The sequence below is a fragment of the Myxocyprinus asiaticus genome, chromosome 48 (genome assembly GCF_019703515.2).
Source record: "Myxocyprinus asiaticus isolate MX2 ecotype Aquarium Trade chromosome 48, UBuf_Myxa_2, whole genome shotgun sequence".
NCBI lineage: Eukaryota > Metazoa > Chordata > Actinopteri > Cypriniformes > Catostomidae > Myxocyprinus > Myxocyprinus asiaticus.
This window is the reverse complement of record NC_059391.1, coordinates 21,754,796-21,782,668: the sequence shown is the minus strand read 5'-3', so window position 1 is coordinate 21,782,668 and position 27,873 is coordinate 21,754,796. Positions and strand designations below refer to the sequence as shown.

General features: G+C 38.3%; 1 protein-coding gene and 1 long non-coding RNA gene across 3 annotated transcripts in view; one reads left to right on the top strand and one right to left on the bottom strand.

Moving 5' to 3' along the window:
- The first annotated feature begins 7,320 nt into the window (after positions 1–7,320).
- The window catches only part of LOC127437828 (cytosolic carboxypeptidase 4-like), a 208,948-nt gene continuing 188,395 nt past the window's right edge, over positions 7,321–27,873 (top strand). Inside the window, exons 1-2 of one of the 2 annotated variants that reach the window (XM_051693035.1) lie at positions 7,321–7,340; positions 26,933–27,000. In XM_051693035.1, the coding sequence (XP_051548995.1) occupies positions 26,950–27,000 (51 nt within the window). In that variant the 5' untranslated portion in view covers positions 7,321–7,340; positions 26,933–26,949. The remainder of the gene's footprint in view (positions 7,341–26,932; positions 27,001–27,873) is intronic. The other variant, XM_051693036.1, reaches the window with a different exon arrangement.
- Positions 21,934–24,959, bottom strand: LOC127437837 (uncharacterized). Its single transcript, XR_007896621.1, has 2 exons — positions 22,366–24,959; positions 21,934–22,100 (listed from the first exon to the last, which is right to left on the bottom strand). It is a non-coding gene; the product is annotated as an uncharacterized LOC127437837 (long non-coding RNA).

Genomic DNA, 27,873 nt, shown 5'->3' with positions numbered 1-27,873 from the left:
CCGAAATGAAGACCCATGTTGTTCTGTATTTTAGCGTCAAGATGCTCAAGGGGGACATATTGAGGCTTTCAAAATTGATTTCCAAAGTATGCGGTAATGGAGAGCATTTTCGAAATGCTCCGTTTTTGTGGGGGAAACTCTTTCTAGCTAGCTAGCTGGCTCTTTGTCTTACTGTAATGTCTGTATTATAAACTTTTAAAACTAGTTTAAACTTTCAGACAAAGTTTTTAAAGCCAACATCAAAGTTTGCCTTGACAAACTTTGCATTCATATAGGAAAACTAGAGCTAATGTGACTTTTTGTGTTATATTGTGATGACTGTCAAATTTCCCTCTCACTTTAACGTGGTTATAAGATGAAAATAAACAATCACCCGCTCTTAAAACTTGAGAGATATTCAATCCAATAACTGTTATAAGCCAGCAATTTGAGTTGGCTGTCTGGGTGCATTTCATACTAAAGTTATCTTTTGCTTAGGATGACAAGCATGTCTGCTGAGTCTCAGTATCCACACTTGCATGATTCCCCTTAAGAAGGCCTAAGCATAGAATGAAAACTGGCCTCAAATGTGAAATTGAACAGTGTTGTCATCACTTGATCAACTCCCATGAGAATTATATTCACGAACTGTGAACATTAAAGCTTATGTTTTATTGACTGTAAGTACATTATATGAATGTCTGTATACAGTATTACGTTAAGAAACTACACTAAGTTGAATACGGTGCCTGCAAAAAATAAAATAAAATAAATAAAAAATAATTCCATAAATGTAAATATTTAATAAAAAATGTCCCTGCTTTTTGGTAGAACTATTCTCTAAATGCTCATCCCTGTTGGAAAAAAGTATTGAAAAAAATTATAAAAAATAACTCTTAACTCAGCCTGGTTTGCTGGTCTTAGCTGCTCTCCCAACCTGGTCAGGCCAGTTAGTTGGCTGGTTTTAAAGGGGTCTGGGAATTTTAAATAATACCAAGCAATAGAAAGTCAGACTTTTAAAATCAAATTGTTTATTATGTTTCCAGGGGTGTTGGTTATTCACGTTTGTGAGACGTTACAGACATTACAGCTGATATTCTGTAAAGCTGCTTTGGTACAATGTGTATTGGGAAAAGCACAAATAAAAACTTTACAAATAAAAATTATTTGACTTAATTTGTCTTTTATGCTAGAATGTTTTTTTCTACTTTGGCAACAAAATCTCAATGTTCTCTCTTTGCACTGCCAAGCAAACAAGTGATAGCCAGTGCTGAAGCATTTTACCAATCAGAAAATAGCATAATTAATTCTGATAAAATTAATGGCCAGCATCGTCCAATCACTATCAATCATGTTAAAATAAAACATAGCTGTATAAATTCTGAATCTATATCTTGGTTACCATTGTCCTATGTCTGCCAACCATGTGGAGTGGTGCAAACATCTGCAGCCTGAAACTGAACTTTTGGTCTGATGTTAGGAGTGAATGCACTTGGCTGCGTAGGAAAGCTATAGGATGCTCCTTTGCTCCCCATTTTGTGAATAACTTAAACTCCAATGTGCTGTCTGTCTGTGCTGTTCATGGAACAGTTTGAAATGCACCTTATTTTCATCCTAATTCCATATAAAGCCTCTGAAAGCAAAATTGTTCAACTTTTGGATAAACCCATTGATTTTCAATGTGATAATGCACAGTGAATATAGCATTTCTAAGGGGGAAAAAAGGCCTATAGTCCCCTTAAGTAGTTATTGTGTTAAACAGTGTGCCGTTTCGCGTAAAGTCGCTCAGGTTTTCAAAATGGCATATCGGATGAAACTAGAAACTCTAGTTTTTCCACTTAAATAGGTTTCAATGTAAAGACTTAAAGAGGTTTCTTACCAGATGTAGTTTTGTTGGAGTTACTCCAAAAGACAAACTCTACTGTGATCGGCACAATATTGTTTTGTCACATGTCTCAGTGTGTCAGAAGTTTAACACTTTAATGACAACCCAGAGGGTCCTGAACTGAAATCAGTCAGTTTAAATTCAAATAAATTAGGCAGAGCATATTGCGAAGACAAAACACAATGTCCGTGCATGGGTCGCATGAGGCTAATATAGTTTCACATAGCCATTGAAAATAGGCATAGAGTAAAAGATAGATCATAGGATTTTAAGAATCAGTATTGGAATTGTTAGAATGAAGACCATGATTAATTGGAAAATCAATACATTTAACCAGCTGAACCTAATACTAAATATGTAAAAGCGGACCTTATGAGGCTGCATTTGATTCTTGTTTCAGTTTGTTTGTTCAAAAGACCGCGCTAAAAATGTGACATTAACTGTGACATTGGTGAACTGGTGAATTGGTGAAATGTAGCTGATAGCTAAACTGCTTTCACGCTACTGAAATTTGAAGTTAAGTTATCAATTTTAGTAACACCCAGTCTACACTGGACTTGACCAATGTGCTGCACCGCAACGGCTTAAGGCTGTCTACACTGGACGTGTAGAAGTGAACAATAAAATAGTTTGACATGCACAGACAATCAGCTGTAGCGTTGGACAAAGAGGGTAGAGAAGTCACAAGGCTTTTGCTTTTAACCTGGGAATGGTTCACATCAGGACTTGAAGATGGATTGTTGACAGCTTTGAGGGGCAAACTCTCTTCCCAGCATCCTTAGCTCAGATTTATTTATTTGACTCTGAGGTGCTCGGCACCAACGTCTGTCATATAGGTGCACTGTTTCACACGATCAGCAAGTTGATAACTTGTTTATGTTGTTTGTGCTCAATGCTAGAAGAACAAGTTCACTGTGCATAAGCAGGGTGATGCCAGAAGGAAGGAGAGAGAAAGAGGCAGAAAGTTCTCTGTTGTTTTAATGATGAAGCTAAACCTCTCAATGAGGGCCTCGAAAGGGGCTGGTGAAAGGTATCCCCAGAAAACATGATTACACTGTCTGTTTTGGCTCAGAGCGACTGGAATTAAACTGCCCATGGCTCCCAGCTGGCTCTGTACTGGACCTATGGTTTTCATAAGCCCCTTCAACCTATTGTTTGCTCTTCAGCCAACATATGTACCTTTCACCCTGTATGTATTTTGCCCCTCTCAAAGATAAAAGCAACAGACCTGCCTCAGGTCTCTTTCTTGTACTGTTGGATTTGAAATCTGCTCCCTTCAAAAGGCATTGGAACAGTGAAAACACAACTTTAGGTTATGCATGATCTCATTTGCATTGACCTTAAAGAGCTTCAACGTTCTGCACTTATTAATGTTAAATCAACAAAACTCCCTGCTGAAAAGACCATTTTAGGACAGTATGAATTTCAGCATGAATCTAACTGGACAAGCATATCTGAGGAACACAAAAGGAGATGTTGGGCAGAATGTATGCCTTGAAGTGTAAGGTGAAAGTCAACATTCACTTTGTGAATGGTGAGTGAGACTAACATAGTTCCTAACATCTCCTTTTGTGTTCCAGGAAAGAAAGCAAGTCATTAGGTTGAATAAATCATGATGGTGTGTAAAGAATGATAGACTTTATATTTTGGGGTAAACTATCCCATCTTCGTAGGGACTCCAGAATCCAAAACTCCCCTTACAAAACATATTTGACAAACTTGCCGCAAAAACTTGCAGCAAATTACCCAGACATTATTTTTACGTGCAAATGAGCTTGCGATTCACTACAAATGTATGCCAGAATTTTGCAGCTCTTCACCGGAAGTGTTGAACCTGCAGCAAACTTTGAAGAGTTTCATTTGCATGTGAAAATAATGAGTGGCAAATCTGCGGCAAGTTTGCCAGAACTCTTGATTTTATGCTGGTGTTTTCAGGGTAGCTAAGATGACAAGGTTACAACGGTCATGTAAACTTTTATAAATTTATAAAATTTTGAAAACATCATGGAAAATTCTATAGTGAATGCAAGTTTTCTTCTTTACCTCTGCTCTAAAATAACTCATCAGCTAGATATTGCTCATGTCTAATGTGCAGAGTAAGGATCATTCAGACCAAACTTGTTCTTATACTAAAAGAGGTAGACGCAGAGCAACTTAGGGAACATGACACAGGTGTCTTGAGAAACCAATTTTTTAAAATTGAAGTTCTTAAGGTACTGTAAGCGATTTTAGCTGTACTGGAACTTCCACCAGACTTAGCTGTTTAATTAGCCACATCCCCTCTTTCCAAAATCCCACACTCCACAGACATACGCGCACATAGACACACTGGAAGACCGCACTTAATTTTTCTTTTATAGATTAGAACATTTCATTTTCTAAACAAAATTCCATCGAATTGAATTGAGTAATCTTTATAAAAAAAATATTTCAAGTTTTATAAATTTTATTTGATTGAAAATTACACAATTTAATTTGATGGAATTTTGTTATTAAATTGAAACTCGTAAATCTTAAAAATAGGTGCGGGTCCCCCTGAGTGTTTTTCCATCTGACAGTGTTTCGCGGGAGCATGATACCTTATGCAAACTTATATGAACATACTGTATGTGGGCTGCCCTGTGAATGCATACAATGATTGACAGGCAGAAAGGCTTCAGCTTGGCTAAACAACGATCTGACCGTGGCACCTTTTTCACCATTGTTTACCGAGACTTTAGGGCTGTTACATAGACAGGTGTGATATTTAATGGCAACTATTTTAATGAAAATGACAGGTAATAAGTTTGTTTTCTGCATTCAATATAAAAATCACTTACAGCATCTTTAATCTGACTGAGTGCTGCTGTGCAAGCCACTGATAAGATGTGCTGGAACATACATGTTTACATAGAAAAACAATTTGAAAACCGTGCCGACAGATGGAAAAATGCTTTAGGTGTTAACGGCCCCTAAAACTTACTTGCAAGAGATGTCCATTTTGTAAGAGAATCATTCTTTTGGTCAGTGGCTTACAAATCCATTTGAATGTTCATTAGTAAACTGGTCTAAATGGCAACGACTTTCAAAATTCTGTATCAATTAATCGCAAACACCTGGAAAGGTCAAGGAAAAGTAACAAAATCAACACTGCATCTGTGCAAAAGCACAAAGAAAGGACCATGAATAAGTGGTTTAGAGAAGAGATTTGGCACTCTGACAAGCACTGCAGCAGGAAGAAGTGACTCTGCTGATGTAAAGAGTTAATTAAAAGGTTGTGAGACAGCCAAGCAGCCGTAAATTTGCAGTTGTAGGCTGCCACCTTTCAAGATATACCACTCCAAGCTTCCAGCACATGCCTTGCTGCGGGGTTCAATGCAGTTTCGCATACTTTCATCTGTGGTGCGCTTCGTCTGCGACTTGGCAGGTTAATGTTCCTGCACCGCATGGAGTTCCTGTGATTATTGCGACTAAAACATCAGTGTCTGAACTTGGCAACAGAGTTGACATTAAATGAGGGCTTTGAATGGTGATTTACAGCTGTTTTCTGGAGATAACCTGCAGCAGAAACCTTTAAAGCTGATGTGTGTAATTTTTTCGATGTTAAAATTCTTTCTCATATCCAGTTTCATGTGAATAGTCAACAATAAGTAATCCATTTGTTGGTTGATTTTACCTAAAAGTGTAACACTGTGCCTTTGTTGCGCTTTCAAAAACATTTCTGTTTGTTTGAGTGGCTCATCAATCTCAATCAATGGTGTGAGCCAGACTGATCACACTGTGAATTCAATGACAGTAGGTCGAATGTTCAGCTGCTGAAATTGGTCTGTGCTTACTGAAATTCTAATCACTGCTTCCCAATGGCCGAAGCTGGATGTATTGTTGAACATATGGGCATGTGTGAGCTCCAGTTTCCTGGTGAAATGCCCACAAAGCAATGGCAAAAGCGAGTTGTATTTGTAGCTGTAAATTATTTATATTTTTCATTTAGCAGATGCTTTTATCCAAAACGACTTACAAACGAGGAGAACAATAGATTTATGTAAATTATGCAAAACATCTGAATTGCACTCAGCTTTGTTTATCTTAACGTGATTATGGCATGGTTTCCTGGGACCAGAACCCGTGTCTTGGAGGGTGCTTATGTAACCGGTCCTGCTCGATTTGCTCCGAGCATGATTCGAACCGGCGTCAGCCGGCATGGGAGGTGGACGTGCTAACAAGTAGGCTAAAGGCTACCGCCTCTAGTGTCAGTCGCTAGTGTGCCTCTTGAGGCCAGGGGAGTGAGGTTTTTTACACATACCGCACAGCTATCACGTACCAGCTGACTCCCGTTCCAATCACCCCCCTAAACCTCACTCCCATCCAGGTCATGGCACCACTGTAACCGGTCCTGCTCAATCCGCTCCGAGTTGGATTCGAACCAGTGTCAGCTGGCATGGAAGGCGGGCACGCAAACAAGGAGGCTAAAAGCTACAGTCTCTGGCGTCAGTTGTTAGTGTGCCTCTTGAGGCCAGGAGAGTGAGGTTTTTTACACATACTGCACAGCTACTGTATCACTTACTAGCTGGCTCCCGTTACACTTATGCAGCACGCTATCAGTAGTGCAAAAGGGAAATGTATTCATGCGTGAACTGATGCAAAAATATTTGATGGTAATGCTGCTTGTCAGAAATTCATCAGTATGGACTTGCTTTCTGGGTACGGGAACTTTCGGAAGCAACATGTTGAATTCCCTGTTTGTACAACCAATGTATGATGGAGGGAAATTTTCTGGGATCGGTTCAAAACCGCAATATTTTTGCAATTCTGTTTGGTGATGCTAGTGCCGCTGAAATGACACACTTCAGCTTTAAAACAAGGACAACATGGGTATGTTAAGGATGTGCAAATGCACTGCGATGAGAGTCGTGAGCTTTTGTGTTAGATCAAAGGGACACATTGCATGCTTGCATAAATAGGATTTATTTTCACTCATGGATTCCTGTCATACCATGCTATTCATATTGAGTGGTGTTGATGGACACACCAAGCTTCAGAAGCTCTGCCACTAAAGAGGCTGCATGAAACTGCAAGTAGAACTCGCTACTGAAAGCCACCCTAGAAGATCCCAGAAGAATGGCTTTCTGGACTGATTTACGTCTCATTGGCCCCAACCGTTCATTTCCACCTCTTACTGTTTGTCTGTTAGGCTGTACTCCAATTGGGGAGTTTACCCCAAGGGAGGGGGGCATTTAAAAAAACGACCAGGTGCGACCCTAACATTCAGGACCCAGCGGCTGGGCCAGAAGCAGAGAGAGGAGATAGAGACAGCCAGAAACAGAGAGACAAACAAGAAAATAGACAGGACCTACTGTACATCCACTTTGTGTTACTTTTAGTCCTTTTGTACTTTGATCTGATTCTGTTAACCATCCAAAGATGTACAGCTACAGCAAACTGGGCCACTTCACCTGGACATCAACATTGAGAGAGTCTGGAAGCCTCACTAATGGGGGTAAGAGAGGGGATGAATCCTTGCAATGCTTTGAATGCACACATCAAGTCCTGCGCTTGGCAAGTGTGTAAAGAGAGATCACACCGGGGCAGCAAGACTCTGAGCATAGCTTGCAGATGCAAACATCTTGTTTTACTCCATGGTGATGCACACAGAGGCCTTTTGCAATGTTTTCCTGCTTTGCTGAGAAGGTTGCATGAGCTTGATGCACTTTTTTGAAGAGTTGCATAAATGTACTTAAAATATATAATTATCTAATTTAACCTTAATTCACTTGTTTAGTGCTAGTTGCTCAGTTTGTATGTCCACTGTTGTTGGTGGGCAATCATTTGCATGTGCTTGTGATTGGTGAGGCAGTAAGACGGGCAGAGCTACTGTCTTGGCCATCTTGAGCTTGGCACTTCTCTCAGATTTTGGAAAACCACATGGAATGTTTTGAGCCCCACCTGCTCTATGCGTTTAACCGAAGACGATCTGAGTTATTTCCATCGACTCAAGACATTGCACAACAACAGTATCAGGTTTTGTAGCTTTAAAAAGATTGACCTCCTCCCTTCATGTCACGAATTGCAATGTCAGTCTTGTCAAAATGGAAGTATTTTTTATCTTGTGGCCTCAACGGCGTGCTCAGCAGTTATCAATATTTTTCTATCATTTCCTTCCTTCCTTCCAATGAAAAAATTTAGTTGATATTCATGATCCATGGATTTGCCATTAGATGGAACATCAGGGTGTTTGTGTAATGGCATTATGTAAAACCATCTCAATATGTTAATATCACAATACAATGCTTTTACCTCCTGATTCAGTACTGCCCACCTAACAAAATATCTTTTCTTGAATCTGTGTCTTCCCAATATGGGTGACTGGGCTAGTTGTTACAGATTTTGAGCCAAAAGTTAAATTCTGTCAGAATAGTAGTACATTGGTGTCAGTTGTCACATTTTTAATGAGGTAGATTTTCACACATGTTTTCAATGTCATAATTGTATGCAGTTTATCAATTACAATATTTTTTGGCCAAAACAATGGTCTGATATTTTTGTACATTTTCCTTTTTTGATGTTTCATGAATCGTTTTGTTTTATAGCTGTTTTACTCTTCTTTTTTTATTTAGCTGAAAAGCCTTTAATAGGCTATTTAATGCAAATAAAGATTTAAAGTGAGGTGTAGATTGGTGGAATGTTCATATGAAAACTATGCCACTGCTTTCCATTGTGACAACTTACCCATACATGGTGTGACAACATACCCCACTGTTGGTCAATAGGTGTTCATCAATAAACTGTATCTTTATTTCCTGGCAAAAACGGTAACATTTTTAAATAATGTTTTTGTAGCAAAGACTTACAGTATATGGCTATGCATAAATTGACTTTTAATAAATTGAAAAAATAAAACATACCCTGAGAAAGATTCACTGGACTAAAAAGTGTGACAGCTAGCTCTGGTCCCCATTATTTACTTAATTTATACTTCCTTTTTAGATATTTATGTTAAAAAACCTTATGTATCATTGTTGTCTGAATGTAATGCTTTCGTGATCTGGTCCTGTCACAAATATTTCAATGCCCAGTGCATGCTGTGTATGCTGTGCAAATGACAAATAAACTAAACATGATCTGACTTCAGAGGGATAAATATAATTCCTGGGATAATATCAGGACAACCATTGATTGATAGTCACTACTCAAAATGTGTGCTTTCAGAGTGCCAAGGAGAGAGAGAAAAAGAGATAAAGAGAAAGCTTCTCTGGCTTTAGGGTCTTCATGTCCCACAGGTGTAGGTTGTAATTTATATGGTCTGTCTGTCTGTCTGGATTAAAGAAGGATTTGGCGGTATTGTCACACATGGAGTCACCTTGCTACATATGGGGATGTGATCTCTGCAACACACACTTCCTTAGTTACAGAACTGAAAATGTGAGCTTGTGTTTGTGTATTTTGTGTATCTCTTTGTAATTTTAGCTGTGGCTGTATCCATTTAAATATTTGCTCATTCTGCCGTGCCATTAGAGGCTTTAGGGAGATTAGGCTGAAAACCCAGTGGGCAATGCTGATGTGTCACATACACTGAATAATGCTGAGGGACTTCAGGGTCAAGCTGTTTATTATTAATAGTACATTATTTACGGAGCTAGAGTTGTTCCTCTACGTTATTTGCTCTGAATGTTTTGTGATGATGGTCAACTTGGCCCCAGATATTGAAGGTCCAACTTTGGCCCCTGAAGACTTTACATTTTTATTTGTTCCAAAATGTAACGTGATAATCAGCTCTAACTGAGGTAACCTGTCGAGAAGGACTGTTTGTTTTTGATGTGGCGGATCAGCGTCGCACTAATGCCAATTTTCAAGTGTACACAATTAACCCTGCAGCTCAGCCTGAATCGTTGCTGGTCTCTTTTTTCAAAGCAGGTTTCTAGTTTTCCCGTGAAGTTCAAGGATAAGTCGGTGCCATTTCCACCTGCCCTCAGTGAAGCTTGTTGTAATCAGCAGCTGTCGCCCAAATGTAGATTAACTAGATTTGTTTGCAATTTCATACAAATTGCAAACCGTTATACGGTTAACAATTACCATATATTTTGTCATTACTAACTTATTTTTTCAAACAAAGCTGTTTTTTGTGCTTAACTGGGTTATTCTCACAAAACCTGTCAAAAAAATCTTAATGGCCCTAAAGGTAGGTTTTATTTGATTGCATTATGGTAATGAGAATCATTGTTGAAAACCATGTGTAATGGGAGCCAGCTGGTACATGATAGCTGTGCGGTATGTGCAAAGCTCACTCCCCTGGCCTCAAGAGGCGCACTAGCGTCTGGGCTAGAGGCTGTAGCCTTTAGCCTCCTTCTTAACGTGCCCGCTTTCCATGTTGGCTGACGCCGGTTCAAATCCCGCTCAGAGCGGGTCGAGCAGGGACGGTGAGAGTGGTGCCATGACCCGGATGGGAGTGAGGTTTAGGGAGGTGTGTGTAACAGGAGCCAGCTGGTACGTGATAGCTTTGCAGTATGTGTAAACCTCACTTCCCTAGCCTCAAGAGCGCACTAGCGACTGACGCTAGAGGCTGTAGCCTTAAGCCTCCTCATTAGTGCTCACGCTTCCCATGCCGGCTGATGCCGGTTCAAATTCCGCTCGGAGTGGGTCGAGCAGGACCGGTTACAAATGGAAATAGTAAAAATAAAACATCCTGACACGTTGCAGTAATGAGAATTGGGGGTTAAAATGTACTTTAAAATCCTTAAAGTAGTTTTGCAATGCACAACATCTTAATGGCCCTAAAGGTAGGCTTCATTTGACTGTGTTATGGTAATTAGGATCATCATTGAAAACTATGTAAAGAGTAAAAGTAAAATGTCCTGACCGTGTTATGATAATGAGAATTGGGGGTAAAATGTACTTAATAATCCTGAAAATAATGTCACAATGCAAAAAATCTTAATGGTCCTAAAGGTAGGCTATACTTAACTGTGTTATGGTAATGAGAATCATCAAAGAAAACAATGGAAATAATAAAAGTAAAATGTCCACACGTGTTACGGTAATGAGAATTGGTGGTTAAAATGTACCTAAGGGCAGGGGCGGATTTAGCACTTGGCAAAGGTAGGCATCCGCCTAGGGTCCCAAGAAGCCAAGGGCCCCCTAAAAATACAAATAATATGCTTTATTACTATCATTATTGCTAAATATCGTGTGTTGAAATTTTAAATATCACTGTTACAACAACGATATGACTGATATTGCTGTTATTTTCAGCACCATCAATGCAAGCAACCCCCTTTCCCCTCAGATCAGGCTGTAATGGAATATTCCAAGTTTTTTTTTGCATCTACACATGTTCGTAAACAGGTTAAAGTGAGCCAAACTACTCTGACATTTTCGTGTGATTTCACTGTATACTCTGTTGTAAGTTACAAGTTAAGCTACATTGTTGCTAGTTCAGTTTGTTTTGAATTTGTGGAGAGACAAAAATTAAACGGAATCGAGACTTCCTAAGGTAACACTGTCTTTCCAAATGGATCAGACTGCTGCACAGCCTGCACCGCTGCTGCTCCCACAAGCACAGCTCTCACTGTAGTAACAGTGTTGATGATTATTATAATCTGGGCATTGTCACTCGTAAAGAATATTTTTTTTTTCTCAGAATGTTGGTGTGTTTTTGCCTTATTCAACAGCGTAAATCTAGCAACATTTTTATGCTTTCAAATTTACAAACATGCAAAGTCAAGTTTTAGTCTAACAATTTGGATATAGTCAATTCAAGGTCAAGTTGATGGATGAAAAGTGCATTAAGAAAGAGGGAGAGTGAGAAAGAAAAACGATATTGTAGTGGTATATACTGTAGTTCATAGTAGCCAGATTGTGTTTTTTATATAATGTTTTGTCAGACATTATTATTCACTCCTTTTTAGAAAGTTGGCACAACCAGGTGGAAAGACCACTGACACATTTTTGTTTGCTGTTTGCACAGTCTAGTGCTGTCACAGAGAACGATGAGGTATCTCAGGACACTTAGTGTATTTCAGTGATATCTTTCAGGACGTAGGAATATTTTCTCCATACCATTCCATAATAATGCTAATAATAATAATAATAATAATAATAAGGCTTACAGCACCTTTAAAGAAAATTGACATAAATGTGTGTCATTAAAGAGGGCCCCATTCCTGTACTTTGCTAGGGCCCCCAAATCACTAAATCCAGCCCTGCCTAGGGGTCCTGAAAACAATGTCACAATGCAAAAAATCTTAATGGTCCTAAAGGTAGGCTTAATTTACAGTAATGAGAACGATCATAGAAAACAATGGAAATAGCCTAGTAAAAGTAAGATGTCCTGACACGTTACTGTAATGTATACTGGGGTGAAATGAGTTTTTGTATTGATTTGGCATATAAGCTCACCTTTTAACTTTTAATTTAGAAGACAACAGAGGCAAACAAGAAAGTGTGTGTGTGTGTGTGTGTGTGTGTGAGAGAGAGAGAGAGAGAGAGAGAGAGAGAGTGAACAGGATCGGAACCTGACCCAGGCTAGATCTGAGCCTGAGTCCTCGGGAGCCAACAGCTTTTATATGTACTGTATCGTGTTACCTTCGTGCCACAGCTCCAACTATGAAGCCATTTTTTTTCATGAGTTTTTGATTTTATCATCTCTTTAAAAGCTGTGGTTGAAACAGAAATGTAGAATATGTGAGCCCTGTCACCATCTTCATTCACAAAGTAATGAATATTTGTTTGCTAGACACTTGTTTATGAAATGCTGAGTTGTAGTTGGGTGGGAATATATGACTTACAACTCTTTCCTTCTGCCAGTCATGTCAATTTTTATATTAGAGGAGGAAACCATAGTCTTGGTGAAGAGGAACCAAGAGGAACCATCGGAAGGCCTGAACTAGCTTCCGACCCCATCATAAATAAGTAACTTCTTCGAGCTTGAGCTGGGAATGTGTTACTTTTCAGGTCATAATTCTTCTAATAATGAGCTGGATCACTTTTGCCATGTTGTTTTACAAAGTTTTTGTACTGAATGTTGAGGAGGTCTAGTGTAAGTTGGAACTTAGGTGACTTTTAACAGCCAGTGAGCTATGGTATCTGGATGTGTTTCACGCAGAGCTGGATCATTGCCAAGGAGTGAGTGAAGCTTCTATGGAATGGACATGGCAGTGAAATGGCACGAGCCATGCAATTCACTAAGGACTTAAGAAGTTTCTAAAAATGACTTGGCAGAGCATTGCACACAATCATGAAGGCACAGACTAATGACACTGCATTATTTCATTAATTAGAGTCTCATCAGTAACTAGTCTGGTTAATTACATATAATTTGGCAGCAAACAAGCTTTTTCTAGACAAAGAAAACACAGCAAATGTGTTCTGAAATCATCAGAATATCCTGTTGTAATAATTGGATGATACATTAATGTGAAACTGCTCTTTTTGGGTGTCACGCACATGTTTTTTGTAATGCTCAGAGGTATTTCCAAGCGGTGACAAAGTGTGGGAGCAGTGTTTTATTTATTCTGGCGTATGTTATATTAGCTGTGACAGCTGCTAATCAATGAAACACGTTGCCCAGGGAACAAAACTTTTTTCATTTCATAATTGCTCCATCTCATCTAAATATTGCAGTTGAGTTGTTTTCTTTCAGTTTTTTTTTATCAATACACACACTCAGTATTAAATAGTATTAAATTATTAATTTAGAATTAATCGATCCCTAGCCTATAACTATAACCGCAACTATCGGTTGCTGGCCCAGGAAGGCTACATGAGATATCTGCTTCTGTGACAGTGCAGATGTCAGCTCCTCCTTTCCACACATCAGATGATAGTAAAGGGACACAAATAGCAGGGTTACTGCTTAAATACTAAGCCAAAGAAATAGAGAGTGCAAGAGGAGAGAAAAGCACAAGAAAGCAGGATACAAAAAATAATTAGAAAATAAAAACATCTCCTAAGTCTCCCAAACCGTTGACTCATCGTTTAAAAAAAATTTGTATCTCCATTTCTCCCAATTTGGAATGCCCAATTCCCACTACTAGGTAGGTCCTCTTGGTGGTGTGGTTACTCACCTCAATCCGGGTGGCGGAAGACAAGTCTCAGTTGCCTCTGCTTCTGAGACCGCCAATCCACGCATCTTATCACGTGGCTTGTTGTGCATGACACCGCGGAGACTCCGCATGTGGAGGCTCATGCTACTCTCAGCGATCCACACACAACTTACCACGTGCCCCATTGAGAGCGAGAACCACTAATCGCAACCACAAGGACGTTACCCCATGTGGCTCTACCCTCCCTAGCAACCGGCCAATTTGTTTGCTTAGGAGACCTGGCTGGAATCACTCAGCACGCCCTGGATTCGAACTCGCGACTCCAGGGGTGGTAGTCAGCATCAGTACTTGCTGAGCTACCCAGACCCCCACCGTTGTCTCATCATTATGTTTAGCTGTCTTTTCTCTTTCTGTGCAAATCAGTGCAAAAACGGCATGAGTGTTGACTTGTTATCACGAATAAACTCTCCTGTTGCTTGAGTTTGTGAATTAATTACAGGATCGTAGTTTCAGTCTGGGACGATGGTCATGTGGTTGATACATCCAGTCTGCAATCAGTTCTGAAGTGTGCGCTTGGCTTTAAAATATACATGTCTGACCATTTGTTTCTAGCATCTCACTCTGTTGCTGGCACGCACACTGTGCTGCCGTGGTTTAAACTGAACTGAACTTCTGAATTTTTGAGAATCGATTCAGAATCATTGGAGAAATAACTGAGATGCATCGAAGAATAATTTTTTTTTCTCCCACCCTTATTGTGAAACCATTTCACTGGTTCTTGTAAACACAGCTCTCACCTTTACTTCCCTCCAAAATGGAAGTAAATAAATAACCTTATTTTCCCTTGTGTTGCACTGTTAATGTCTCCTAATAGCAGTCAATGGCATGATTATGTCTTCACAATGCAGCTGCTATTAAATAGGAGGAGATGAGTGTAATTTTCAGAATATGAAGGGCAGGCTCTTGTACACTCTCAGCTACTACTAATAAAAAGTTTAAAATACTATATAATTATAGTTTTCACTATATTGTATATATAGAGAGAGAAAGAGAGAGAGAGAGAGAGAGAGAGAGAGAGAGAGAGAGAGAGAGAGAGAGAGAGAGAGACTTCATTATAGACTTCATTATTACACAGACCTTTATCAAACCTTAGTTACTGCCACTGTAGATCTTCCATCGGTTCTGTGAATATGAGGTGTAATTGAAAAATAAAAGGGCTTTTACTTAGCTGATTAAACTAATGGTAATAAAGAAACATTAACAAGGCACAATAGGAATGTCAGTTTGAATGCATCTGATATTTACTGTAGATCCTCTGAAGGTTTGTGGAACAAAACACCAATGTCGGATCCTGAATTTGGTTTCATTATTAGGCTCCAAGGGTGCAGGAGTCTGAATGTTCTTTGACTTTGAAAAGTGTATGTGAGGTCTCTCAGCCACACCACAGCTGATTTTTCCATGGCGCAGGCAGGCTGGGGAGGATTTGGGGGGGTTGACCTGATTTGGGGGGTTCACCTGATTTGGGGGGGTTGAACGGTCTGTAATAAAGATATATCTGGAATGAGCAGCTGGCTTTTTCCTCCAGCAGATGCATTAATGAGCCTGTGTGTTTTTGGCTCAGGGTACGTCAGCATCCCGTGTCAAATGCTAAGCACGGCTGCCTGTCACATTCACGACCTGCTGATGTTAATAGCCATGAAAAACAAACATATACACATTCATGTGCATACTCGTAAGCAGTTGTACAGAAATGAGGAAGTACATTTAAGGCAGCAAAAGAATGCAAAGTTTAGTTTTTAGGCTTTGGTTCTGCAGAAATTAAGTACTGTTTTCTTTTTATTCTGTGTTTGAGAATCAACACAATGCAACACCAAGTTTAAACATGCCTATATGCAGGGTTGGGGAGTAACGAAATACATGTAATGGGATTACATATTTAAAATATAAAATATAAGTAACTGTATTCCACTACAGTTACAATTTAAATCATTGGTATTTAGAATACAGTTACATTCAAAAAGTATTTTGATTACTGAAGAGATTACTTTGCATTTTATTGTCATTTGTTTCATTTAATATTTAGTCCTTTCAGATGGAAAACATTTATACATATAAATGACGCGATCCAAAGTGCATTTGAACAGCGGTGAAACACTTTCTTATGATGTGTTACATTCATACGGGCAGACAGAGAAGTGAGTTTGAAGTAAGTTAGGAGCAGAAGAAATAGAAATAAACTTTGTGTAAATTGTCAACTTTACGCTAAGCTAAAATGCTATTTCTAGCTATTTTACATGCACATGTTACCAGACATGATCATATTTTTTTATCAAGAAAATTCTTTTTTTCTAGTAAGACCTTTGATATTAGGGCAAAAATCATATTCTTGATCATTTTTGTATTGTTTTCCTGTAAAAATATCTAAAAATCCTTAAAACAAGATGAATTTGATTTGTCTTGTTTTAGAAACAACACTGCATAAGATATTTAGGTTTTTCAGAGAATGTATTTTTAACATGTGTATTTTGTCTTACTGTACTGGCAGAGTTTTTATAGTCAAAACAAGTGAAAAAATCTACTAGTGCTGAGGAAGTAACCCAAAGTATTTAGAATACATTACTGACCTTGAGTAATCTAACGGAATACGTTACAAATGACATTTTTTCATATATTCTGTAATCTGTAGTGGAATACATTTCAAAAGTAACCCTCCCAACCCTGCCTATAAGGTTTGATACTGTAGATGCAAGAAAAAAAATCTATCCTGATTTCGTATCCAAATATACAGTACTGTGCAAAAGTTTTAGGCAGTTGTGAAAAATGTATAGTGAGGATGTTTAAAAAATTATTTCATGAATAATTTTATTTATCATTTAACTTATTACCAAATGCAGTAAAATAATAATAATAATAAAATAAAAATAAATCAATCAATATTTGGTGTGAGCACCTATGCCTTTAAAACAGCACCAATTTTTGTAGGTTGTTGGGTTGTTGGCAGACAGTGCTATGTATTTAGGCTTAATTGCTCTTCAAAATCTCTTCATGTATTCCCAGACAAACTCAGTGATGTTGAAATCCAGGCTCTGTGGGGGCCATACCATATGTTGCAGGGTTCCCTGTTCTACTTCTGTTCTTTTTTTCAAAATTAATGCTTGGAAATACAACATTTATATTTCCTATTGACACACTAAAGCAGAAGATATAAAATAACCATCTTAAGACATTTTTTTTTTTTTTGTTGTTTTGTTTTTTTTGTGGAGCATCTGACTTTTGCCAGAGAGAATTTAGCAGAGGTGGGCCACTTCTTTTAAAATTAATGTGAGAAAATGGAATGCCCAACCAAGAAGCTCTAGCGCCCAATGGTCAACGGATGTAAAAAGGAAGTCCCGCCTTACAGGTAAAAGAGCCAATCACCTTTTAGTTACAGACAAAGCCTGTCAATCATCTTGAGAATACTAAGATATGTAAAATCATCTAAGATATGATACCAGCATTGTCAGATTTTACTGCTGATTTGAAATATGTTCTTTGATCGTAATCTTGACCAACCTTTTTTATTTTTTATTTTGGTGTCCCCCCATTCAAATAGATAGGAGCTGCACTGGCATGACTGGAAATAGTCTCCCGGGAGCATTACAAAGATGGCAGCCAGTGGACTACCTTGCTAGAAAGACTTTGTTTTTGCACGGTACAGATTATGTCACTGTTGATGTTGAACATTCTTTGTAGGCTGAACATTCTATCATTGCATGTTCATGGAATGGAACCGACTGCTAGGGCCTTGATGACTACTTTTTTTTGCAAACACAAAAACACAAAACACAAAAACACAAAACAGAGTGAGACAACACTTTTGTTGCGGAAGTGCTTAATGGGTATGGATTTAAAAACTTTTCTGAGAGGGTTTTATCATAAAGATGCCAATTATATATAATACTTCTAGAAAGCAGGTGTGACATCATTTTGAACAAAATCTTGCAAATAGAAGGTGTTTTTGAGTTCATTGTGGTGGTTCGAAACAACTTGCCAGCATGAACTTTCAGGGAAACTTTATGCCTGGTGTTAAACACCTTTTACTGCCATTGGCCTACTTTGATGACAACAACTTTTTACGGTTAATTTCTTCACTCAGTTGAGATCAACATGAACACAATGGAGTACAGAGACACTCTTTTATACACCTATTTTTTCAGTAGTATCAATGTCTTTCTTGAAAAAAAGTAGAATAAACCTTTTTCATGTTCTAACGTTGATACTTTGATACGATGATACAAAATGTATTTTAAAATACAATAAAAGAGGATAACCGGTGCATATTATGACCACGTATATCACATTAGCATTAGCATTAGCGCAATGAATGCAGAATGTAAACATGGCAAATTACACATCTTCAACTGCATATATTTTAGCCTATTTGAAATCATCATACAGTGGTTTAAACAGCTTCTTTACTGATCTCATGTGGACTATATTAATAGAGTGAGGCATATAGTCATTGATAACACTTCTTAATACCACATTGGTTATTGTTTTACATATAGTCTGTTGACAGGACAGTGTGCATCTCATAAATCCTCTTCTAAACGGCAGCCTCAACAGCGTGGGCGGTATCTGAATGTTCACAAACAGTATACAGTTGCTCAGCTGTTTTGACCTTCTTTGTAGTTCAGAGCAAAGAATGAAAAAGAACTTCACTTTGAGGGTATCAGATCCTTAAGTAAACTGTTTGCATGCTAAAGCACTAAATACAGTCACTAAAATATCACAAAAAGAAGAAAAAAAAAAAAAAACTACTAGTCTACCTCACTTATTGCATTGTCGGTTGCTGGATGACTAGTCGACCATCGTGACCCATCCCTAGCATCTAAAGACATTTTACCGAAAACAGTGGATTAATTGTTTGTATTCTTAATGCAGCAGCATACAGAAATATCCACACGCACAAACCCATAACACCTCTCTCTCTCTCTCTCTCTCTCTCTCTCTCTCTCTCTCGCTCCTTTGCTCTTTCACTGGCTCATTTGGCTTGGAGCAGAGGTTTATTTCTTTTCCATCTGTCTACCACGGCTCGGTGACTCCTAATTTATCATTCTAGTCTGAAAGTGATTGACTGGGTTTCTTCCTTGGATCACAGTGCTGAGAATAAAATATTAACTCTCTTTATGTTATGATTTGTAGAGTAGTGTAACCGAGTCTATTGCCTGACTATTTTAAGAAACCATATGCAGTTACTGACATATATTAGGCTACCTTTGATCATGTTTAGTCCTGGAATTTCACTGAGTTGAATAACGTTATCGATGAGAAAGTTCAGGTATCCAGTCAATCTTCCGTTGATGATTTACGATTGACACATACAGTATTACGTCTAGGTGGAGTGGATCGTGTTTGTATACGAGTGTGTGTTTGGAGTGTGCATTCATTCATCTATGTTTGCACATGCCAATATAGCTGGATGAACCGACGTGTCCTTTAACTTGACTCAATGTTGAAATTTCTCATTTCCATCATAACAAAATATAAACTATTTGAAGACAGTGATTCTTTATGTGTACACAAATACATATTGCACATATAAATACTAAACTAATTGAAGATATAATATTTAACATTAATATTATTGTTGTTATTATTATTATTATTATTATTATTATGTAATTTCTTAAGAAAAAGTGTAAAATAGAATTTCACTGAATTTCATACATTTATATAAATAAATGTATTAGAAAAGGGGAAGTTAAAAAGTCTGTGTAAGGGCCCAAAATATTGATGTCCAGGTTAATTAAATAAATGTATATATATATATATATATATATATATATATATATATATATATATATATATATATATATATCAATAAAACCTGAAAAGATGCAATAACAAGCACAGATAATCCCACACTTTCATTATTCAGGCATGTTTATATGACAGAGGTGTCAACTATAGCCACTCTACACCAATCAGACCCAGAGGACTGTCTACCTGCAGCCATCACATGTGCATCAACTTTTGGCTTTTTGGCTTTACCGACTTGACTGCCCATTGATAGCTTTAAACAACAACAAGAACCTTTAGAACTATCTTTGGTTAGAAATGCATCTTTGATTGTGTAGTTGTGCCATTTAATGAGGGATGATCAAAAAGGGAATATAGGATGATAAAGGTGGGGAGAAGGGGATTGGGTTGTGTTGTTAGGTGATGTTCAGGGGGGCAATAGGTGGGGGGGTTTGTTTCTTGTATTAAGACTTTTACTCTTTAGCCAAGTAAAACATAAAGGTAAAAAAATATAATAAAAGTGCTACATTCTCGAGGGAATGTGAGTAATGTGGAGGGGGACGAGATGTAGCCAGAGCACATCCTGCGCCATCTTCTAATTAGTTCACAGTGTTTTGTGCTGGATGTTTGTGAGTCATCGCCAATTGCCCAACTATTGGGCTATCTGAGGAATGCTTCACTCATTAGATGTTAGACTTTTCTTTTCAAAATACCTACTGTGCTTTGACCTTTTCTGTATTCTGCGCCTTTATGATCAACATTCTGTTATGGATGTATGTGTGGTGCTGTATTTGTCATATTGCAATTACAGTATTTTCTGGAACTGTGATATTTACACCACTCAATACAGCTGAATCCAGTTTGATGTGATTTGTTCTCACTGTAGGTTTCTTACACTGCCCTCTAGTGTTTATACTATGCGTTCTGTATATTTACAACAACTGAAATTGACATTTGATTGTCTTTTGCAGAATATATCTTCTGTGATAAAACATGTGTAATGTATTGGGATGGTAGTGTAATCGAGTTTGAAATCATGATCGTGCCTTGAGACTGAAATGGCAAGATGTACAGTTAAAAAGGAGTTACATTTTGGTCTGTTCTCACCCAAAATTGATTAGATAACTTCAGAAGACATGGATTTACCCACTGGAGTCATATGGATTACTTTTATGCTGCCTTTATGTGCTTTTTGGAACTTTTTGGTCACCATTTACTTGCATTGTATGGACCTGAGAGCTGAGATAGTCTTCTAAAAATCTTTGTGGTCTGCAGAAAAAAGAAAGTCATGCACATCTGGGATGGCATGAGGGTGAGTAAATGATGAAGAGAATTTTCATTTTTGGGTGAACTATTCCTTTAATGCTGCAAAACGATTACCATCCAAAATGGCATTTAGTAGGCATGCGTGTTATATTGTTAACATTTTGAGCACTCAGTACGTTCTTGGTAACATTCAACAAAGTTTGTCTTCCATGCCTAATGTCCCTTTTGCATTCATTTTATCAGCTTAACTGCATTTGTTTTATTAACAGTAACATCAAAGAAATTGTTCTTCATTCATTTAAGTATAGTGTGATGGTAATTAACCATATAATTTAAGTGTCTTTCAGCTACTTCAAAACAATGTTTAGCTGATCTCCATTTACTACAGAAAGATCCTTGTCATAACCAATTACCTCTCATGGGTTTGACTATCATGTACACTGCACTAAATTTAAAACCTGATGCCTGGATCACAGCTGCATTTAGCAAAAGCTGTCAATTCTGTATTTTAGCCAAGGAACAAATGGCAGGCCAGGGGTGAAAACACGCATCTCTGAAACCTAAACCTGTGAAGTGCGTACCAAGTGGGATAATGACCCACGGGGTCGCTCGGAACAGGGCAGAGGTGAAGACAGATGTCTTGGCAGTCTTGGAGCTGTTGTTAGTATGTACTGCATCAGCTCATCTCTGTTAGCCTGCAAATGAGTCTTCAACTTGTTACCCAAGATACTGGAGCAGATCAGCTCAAATTCTGGGAACACTAATTTTAGTTTTGTTTTCAATTAATAACACCATACTGATTGTGTTTAAAATACTACTCCTAGTTTAAAGGGACAGTTTACCCCAAATTGAAAATTCTGTCATCATTTTCTCACCCTCATGACATTCCAAACCTGAATTTTCTTTCTTTTTTTTTTTTTTTTCTGTGGAGCCCAAAATTGAGATGCTAGGCAGAATGTTACTTGATTGCATCTAAAAATAAATAAATAAATAAATTTCAGCCCATTCTTGGTGGCATTGTTTTATTTCAGCTAAAATCGTAGTTACAGTGCATAGTTCATTCGATTTTGGTGAAAAGTGTGCTGAGGTAATGAAAATGGTCCATATGGTTTACATTCCATCTGCAAAGATTCCTCAGCATTTCTGTATTCAGACAGCCGTCTGTTTGTCTCCTTTAAACAAAAACAAAATTATCAGCTAATTAAATTAAATCACATAAGCCTCCATCAGCTGCTGACCATAATCATTCTGCTCTGATTGGACATTTAATGCAAAAACTGTTTGATGACGCACCACAAATAGAACGGCACAACAGGTGCTGCTACCCTTGTGCTATATTAAAAACGTTCTGCTGAACACTTTTTTACTACACAGAGCTTTCTATGTCTTAAAGGTATAGTTCACCCAAAAATGTCAAATCCGTCATTATTTACTCACCTTCATGTAGTTCCAAACACATAAGACATTCATTCTTCCATGGCACACTGATGAAGTCACCATTCAGTTTCATTTTATGAAAAACATAAGCGATGGAAGTGAACGGTGCCTGAGGCGAACATTCTGCCTTCTTTTGTGTTCCACGGAACAAAAAAAAAGTCATATGGCTTGGAACAACATGAGGGTGAATAAATGATGCCAGAATTTCTTTAACAGGACAGTTATATATTGACAGTGCTGCCTATATAGTGTGTTTATTCTTGCTTTGATTCGTCGGGACAACATCTTGATCTCATCAGTTACACCAGGGCTGTCATCAGCCAGGATTCTTGCCCTCTACTGATGTTCCATGTCCTATATAACTGTGGTAAAAATAGCTATGTGTGTACGCAGACAGACACAATAAGCTTACTTTGGCCTGATGAGACATTTAGAGCATCTTACAAATAATAGTGTAGTCGGCGGACATGATAAAAGGTGAAGTGTATAATTGTTTAAAAACGTGCCCAAATGGAATTGCAAAAATAATGACTGACAAGTTTCCCAAACATGCCCCTGTCTAACATCGGTCAAACAAACAGCTAGTCCCGTCGCCCAGTGGCGTAAATTTGATGTCAAGTTGTCGACTGTTGGGGGGAGGGTTGTTTGTGGAAATGTGTTTTGCTGTCCCCTTCTGCATATCGCGGCCCACTGTTGCATATTGCGGCCCCCTGCGGCCGGCCCAGCTTTCACGGTTCTCCCGATGGCCAGTTCGCCTCTGCTTTCGGGCCTCCATCTCTCCTTGGGCCCCAGTGCTGCACAGCCTGCACTGCCTGTAGTTACACCACTGGTCCCGCCCCATACTCACGCCATTAGTTCTGTAAATGTTGACAATAATTTGAAACTATAAATTGTTTTTTTTAGATTTGCAGATTCTATTCGATTTTGATTTTGATTTACAATTTCTTGATTTGATTAGATTCTGATACAACTTCAAATTAAGCTGGGAATATTTAAAGTATAATCTCTATTTTGCTTACATATGAAAGAAATTCTCTCTCAGCTAATACTGTAAATTATACAGGGAACATAAAAGGATCGTTCCAATGAAGATCCCAATTTATTGGAAAATCTGTATTTTTACCCAGCCCAACACTTTAGATTGACTGAAATTGTCTGACTTTAGTGAAGTCGGACTTACAGACCCGGAAAATGCGATCGTAGCTCAGCTTCGTTCAGCATTTATTCACGTTAATTGGACCACAATTGGCCTCTGCCAAGAAAGAGGTGACGCACGACTGTGTATTTCACACTTCCTCAGCTGACGTCCTTCCTTCAAATATTCAATTTCACATTTTATCATGTATATTTGGACAGACAGATGAAGACTGTAGCTCAGCTACGCTGTAGCGCGATTATTACTGAACATGTAAACATACAAAGTGTAAAGGTAGCTAGCTGATGCGTGATAGTTGTGCAGTGTGTAAACCTCACTCTCCTGACCTTAAGAGATGTACTACCGACTGAGGCTAGATGCCATGACTTTTCTAGCCTCCTTGCTAGCGTGTCCGACTCCCATGCCGGGGACCGCCGGTTCGAATCCCGCTCGGGGCAGGTCAAGCAGGACTGGTGACATAAGCATTTAAACATTGCTGGGAAATCAATTTACGAATTGTCTCTGCATATTATCTGGGATAAGGAACATATTTTAACATACCTTTACCTTTAAATACTGCCCCTGAATGCGATAAATAAAAAGGTCTGAGAAGTTATGGTATGTGAATGTGTGTAGTAAGTGTGTAAATGTGTAAAGATCCATTGCTAATTTCTTCCCACGACCAGTCTTGAAGGATATTGGAAGTGATGAGTGCGTGTGTTTGTGTGTACTTGCATAAATGGGTTGCAAAACCTTCTCACCATTCAAGTTTGCAGAGACAATCTTGGCATCGATTTCCCACACTGTCCTTCTATAATGTCTTTCCACCACCTGTGGCTTTGCCAAAAATCTGTCAGTCTTCATGGGCTTTGTGAAATGTAAGGGAAGCTGTGAGAATTGCTTGGCTCGCCTTTCGAAAGCATCAGCATTTTGTTCCTGCATGATCACACTTATAATGTGCCAGTTCATGCTGTGGCATTACTTAGAGAGGAGTGGGTGTTTGTTTAGAGAAGCAAACCTCAAACAAGAGCCAATTATGCACAAATGTTTAAGATAGCCTAACACTTAGCATAATGTATCTTTTTAGGGAAATGTATTAGGCTTGGGAATGATGCCTTTTTCACACATTCATAATCAGCAAATTTCCTGATGATTATCGATCTATGTAAGCATTTTTGGTGACTAGATTCACAACTTTGGACTGTCACCTGCACCGCATCGGCGCATCCTTCAGAATGAAGTACATGTTATATCACTGCCTTGTGGCCTCCCAAAGCTATTACACCAGAGTACATTAAACGGAAGGCCAACTAACAGTTAATTTGGAAAGTATACAAATTAGGCTTCCAATTTAAAGATGAATTATGTAATTCCTGCAACACTAGCGCCACCATTTGTAATTGCAAAAACAAACATTGTTGCAAAACAGCTTTCTGAATATGCCCCCATCTGTCGTTGGTCTAACAAAGAGATAGTCCTGCCCCCAACTCACACCATTGGTTGAGTAACATTGTTGGTGCGGGTCTAAGGGGGTCGCTCAAAACAAACAATTTTCATTGTGCCACAGAGACACGGTGCCTACAGTTTTCGAGAAAATTTACCTTTTAATGGCTTACTTATAGTTGTCTCTGCATATTAAGTTTGAATTGGAGAAAGTATTTTAACACAGAAAAAGTTATATAATTCAGCTTTAAATGTCGGCTAATGTTTATATATCAATGCCTCAAAAACATATCGAGGAAATAATGTTCCGATCATTTATTGATGTGTTGATATTTTATGACATTCATAAAAGTTCTAGTATAAGAACAATATCTGAAGTAAATGGCTGCAGTACAAACACATTCGGAAAAGCTGTTTGAAAACAATGTTTGTTTTTGCAATTCAGTTAGGTGGCGCTAGTGACGCAGAAATGATAAACTTCAGCTTTAAATGACACTGTGCAATGTTCTTTATTTTCCTTTTGTTATTTTAAAATGTCACCATGCAATATTCATTATTTATTTATTTTCCTCAAACTAATTTTTAAATGTCGCGTGACGTTCTCTATTTATATTCCTCAACAAACTAATTTTAAAATGACGCAGTGCGAGGTATAAACACATGGTTTGTTCGCTTAGGGTGCTTTAGTTTGTTCAGCAGAAAAAAGTTCTGCTTTTTTTCCTCAACAAACTAATTTTACAACAACGCTGCACGACACTCTTTATTTTTCTCGACAAACTAGTTTTCAATTAATGTCGCGCAAAGTATAAACGCAGGCTTTGTTCACTTATGGTGCTTTAGTATGTTCAGAAGTACAAAGGTCGGCTTCTTCCACTGTATAAATATTTTTTTTCCCCTTAACGAACTAATTTTAAAAAGATGCTGCGTTACGTTCTTTCTTTCTTTATTTTCCTCAACAAACTAATTTGAAAACAATGCCACACAAAGCATAATCGTAGGCTTTGTTCGCTTAGAGTGCATTAGTAATTTCAGGAGAAATAGTTTGGCTTCTTCCATTGTAAAAATTAGGCTTTAGTGTTTTAAGTGTAGTCCTTTGAATCTTCTAGAGAAGTCAAACAGCAATATATGTAATAAACTGTGCATATGTGTGCTTGTGTATTTGTAACTAGAGGAGACACACATGAGATTTCCACGGTCTGTTTCTCAGGAGAAAAATCAAAGAAGCTGGAGATATTCAAATATCCATTTGATCTCTTTCCTATGCTGTGCTTCTAATTTCCAACAAAAGCAAAGCAAGCATGTACATAACATTTGACATTTCTGGTACTTTTACAATATTGATTTCATTCCCAGTGGGCATTTATTCCCAATGGACATTTTTCCAAACAAAGATAAGCAATAAAACTGCTATAGGCCTTTACTACACTATTATGTCTTTTAGTATTATGTGTTTATTCTTTGTGACATAAGATGCCATTTTTTATACCAATAAAAATATGTCGCAGTTCTGAATGTAAGTCTGCCCTGTCACGTTCATTTACTCTCTATTGAGATTAATTACTGGGATTGATGGTCTTTTTAATGTTATGCCAGGCCACATTCAAGATGTTAACTCTATCACACATATACACATACTCTCTCCCCATCTTCCTTATCACTCACACACACATACACACTCCTCGAAGATTCCCCTGCTTCTCGATGTCCTCCAGCCCATGTCATGTCTCCTGTGAAATGCTTGGCTTGGTTTAATCCCTTTGTCTCATCAGGCCCTTTTAATAGGAAGCTCATCTCAATATCTGCGCACAACTGTAGCAGCCCATGGGCTTATCTGGGGAGATAGAGTTTCAGGAGGCAAGCTGAACCCCCTCTCGGCTTTAACTTTACCCGTCTGTCTTGTTAAATCGCAGAGGGAGTAGGTGCTGCCTCCGTGTCACTCCGTCTAACGTCTCTCTCTCACTGGCTTTTGCATTTTCGCCCTCTCTCCAGCACGAGTAAGGCCCACCATGGCAGCTCCAAGCTCCAGCGGACTTGAAGTCCTTTTGAACACACTGCAGGTAAGCGGGCATTGTCCGTACCAGCACTTATGTATGTGTGCATGGATATATCTGGGTTCTGTCTCATTATCTGACATGTCAAGCGTTGGAATGGCCCACAGATGCAAGCAGGAGTGCTGGCAATGGCACGCGCGGAACGCTTTCCATGTGCTGAGTGAGAAATATAAATGACAGTGAGATGTCTCCCGATATCATGAGAAGTACTCTGCAGTATAATGTAAACATTTGCTCACCCTCCGAGGCAAATTTCTGAATCTTTACGTATTTCGCAAAGAGCCTGGGGTGCACAGCTTGAAACTTTAGATGCCACTGCATATGCAAACTAAACATCACCAGTGCTATTTTGAAATGAAGGTTTTTTTAGGGAAACTGCAACAAGATAGCATGTGAGTACTGAGCTGAGTCAGTATTTGGTGTTACCGATACAAAGACTGGTAATATTAATTTTTATTTATATAATTTAATATAAAAATATATTTATAGCACTTGAAACCGAAGTACTTCTGACATCACTACAAGATGATAAAAACATTCTGCGCTTTACTAAACATATTAGTGGATTAAGCCCCGGTAGCCCACACCTAGCACCGCCCATGATGTCATCGTTTTCCAAAGTATGCCGTTATGGAGTGTGTTTCCAAAAGTCTCCGTTTTCGGTGGAAGAATACACAAAAATCAATTGTCACATCCATGCTAATACGTTTAGGTTGAAAAAAAAAACAATAATTTTGCTACATTTTTGCCCCTCATCCACACTGAAATAATGTTTTCCTACACCAAAAATGGAAACTTTTTTTATTGATTCATGTTTTAGTTTTTTTATAATTTAATAAGCGTAAGAATTATAAATAGTTTGAAATAGGCTACTTCAAT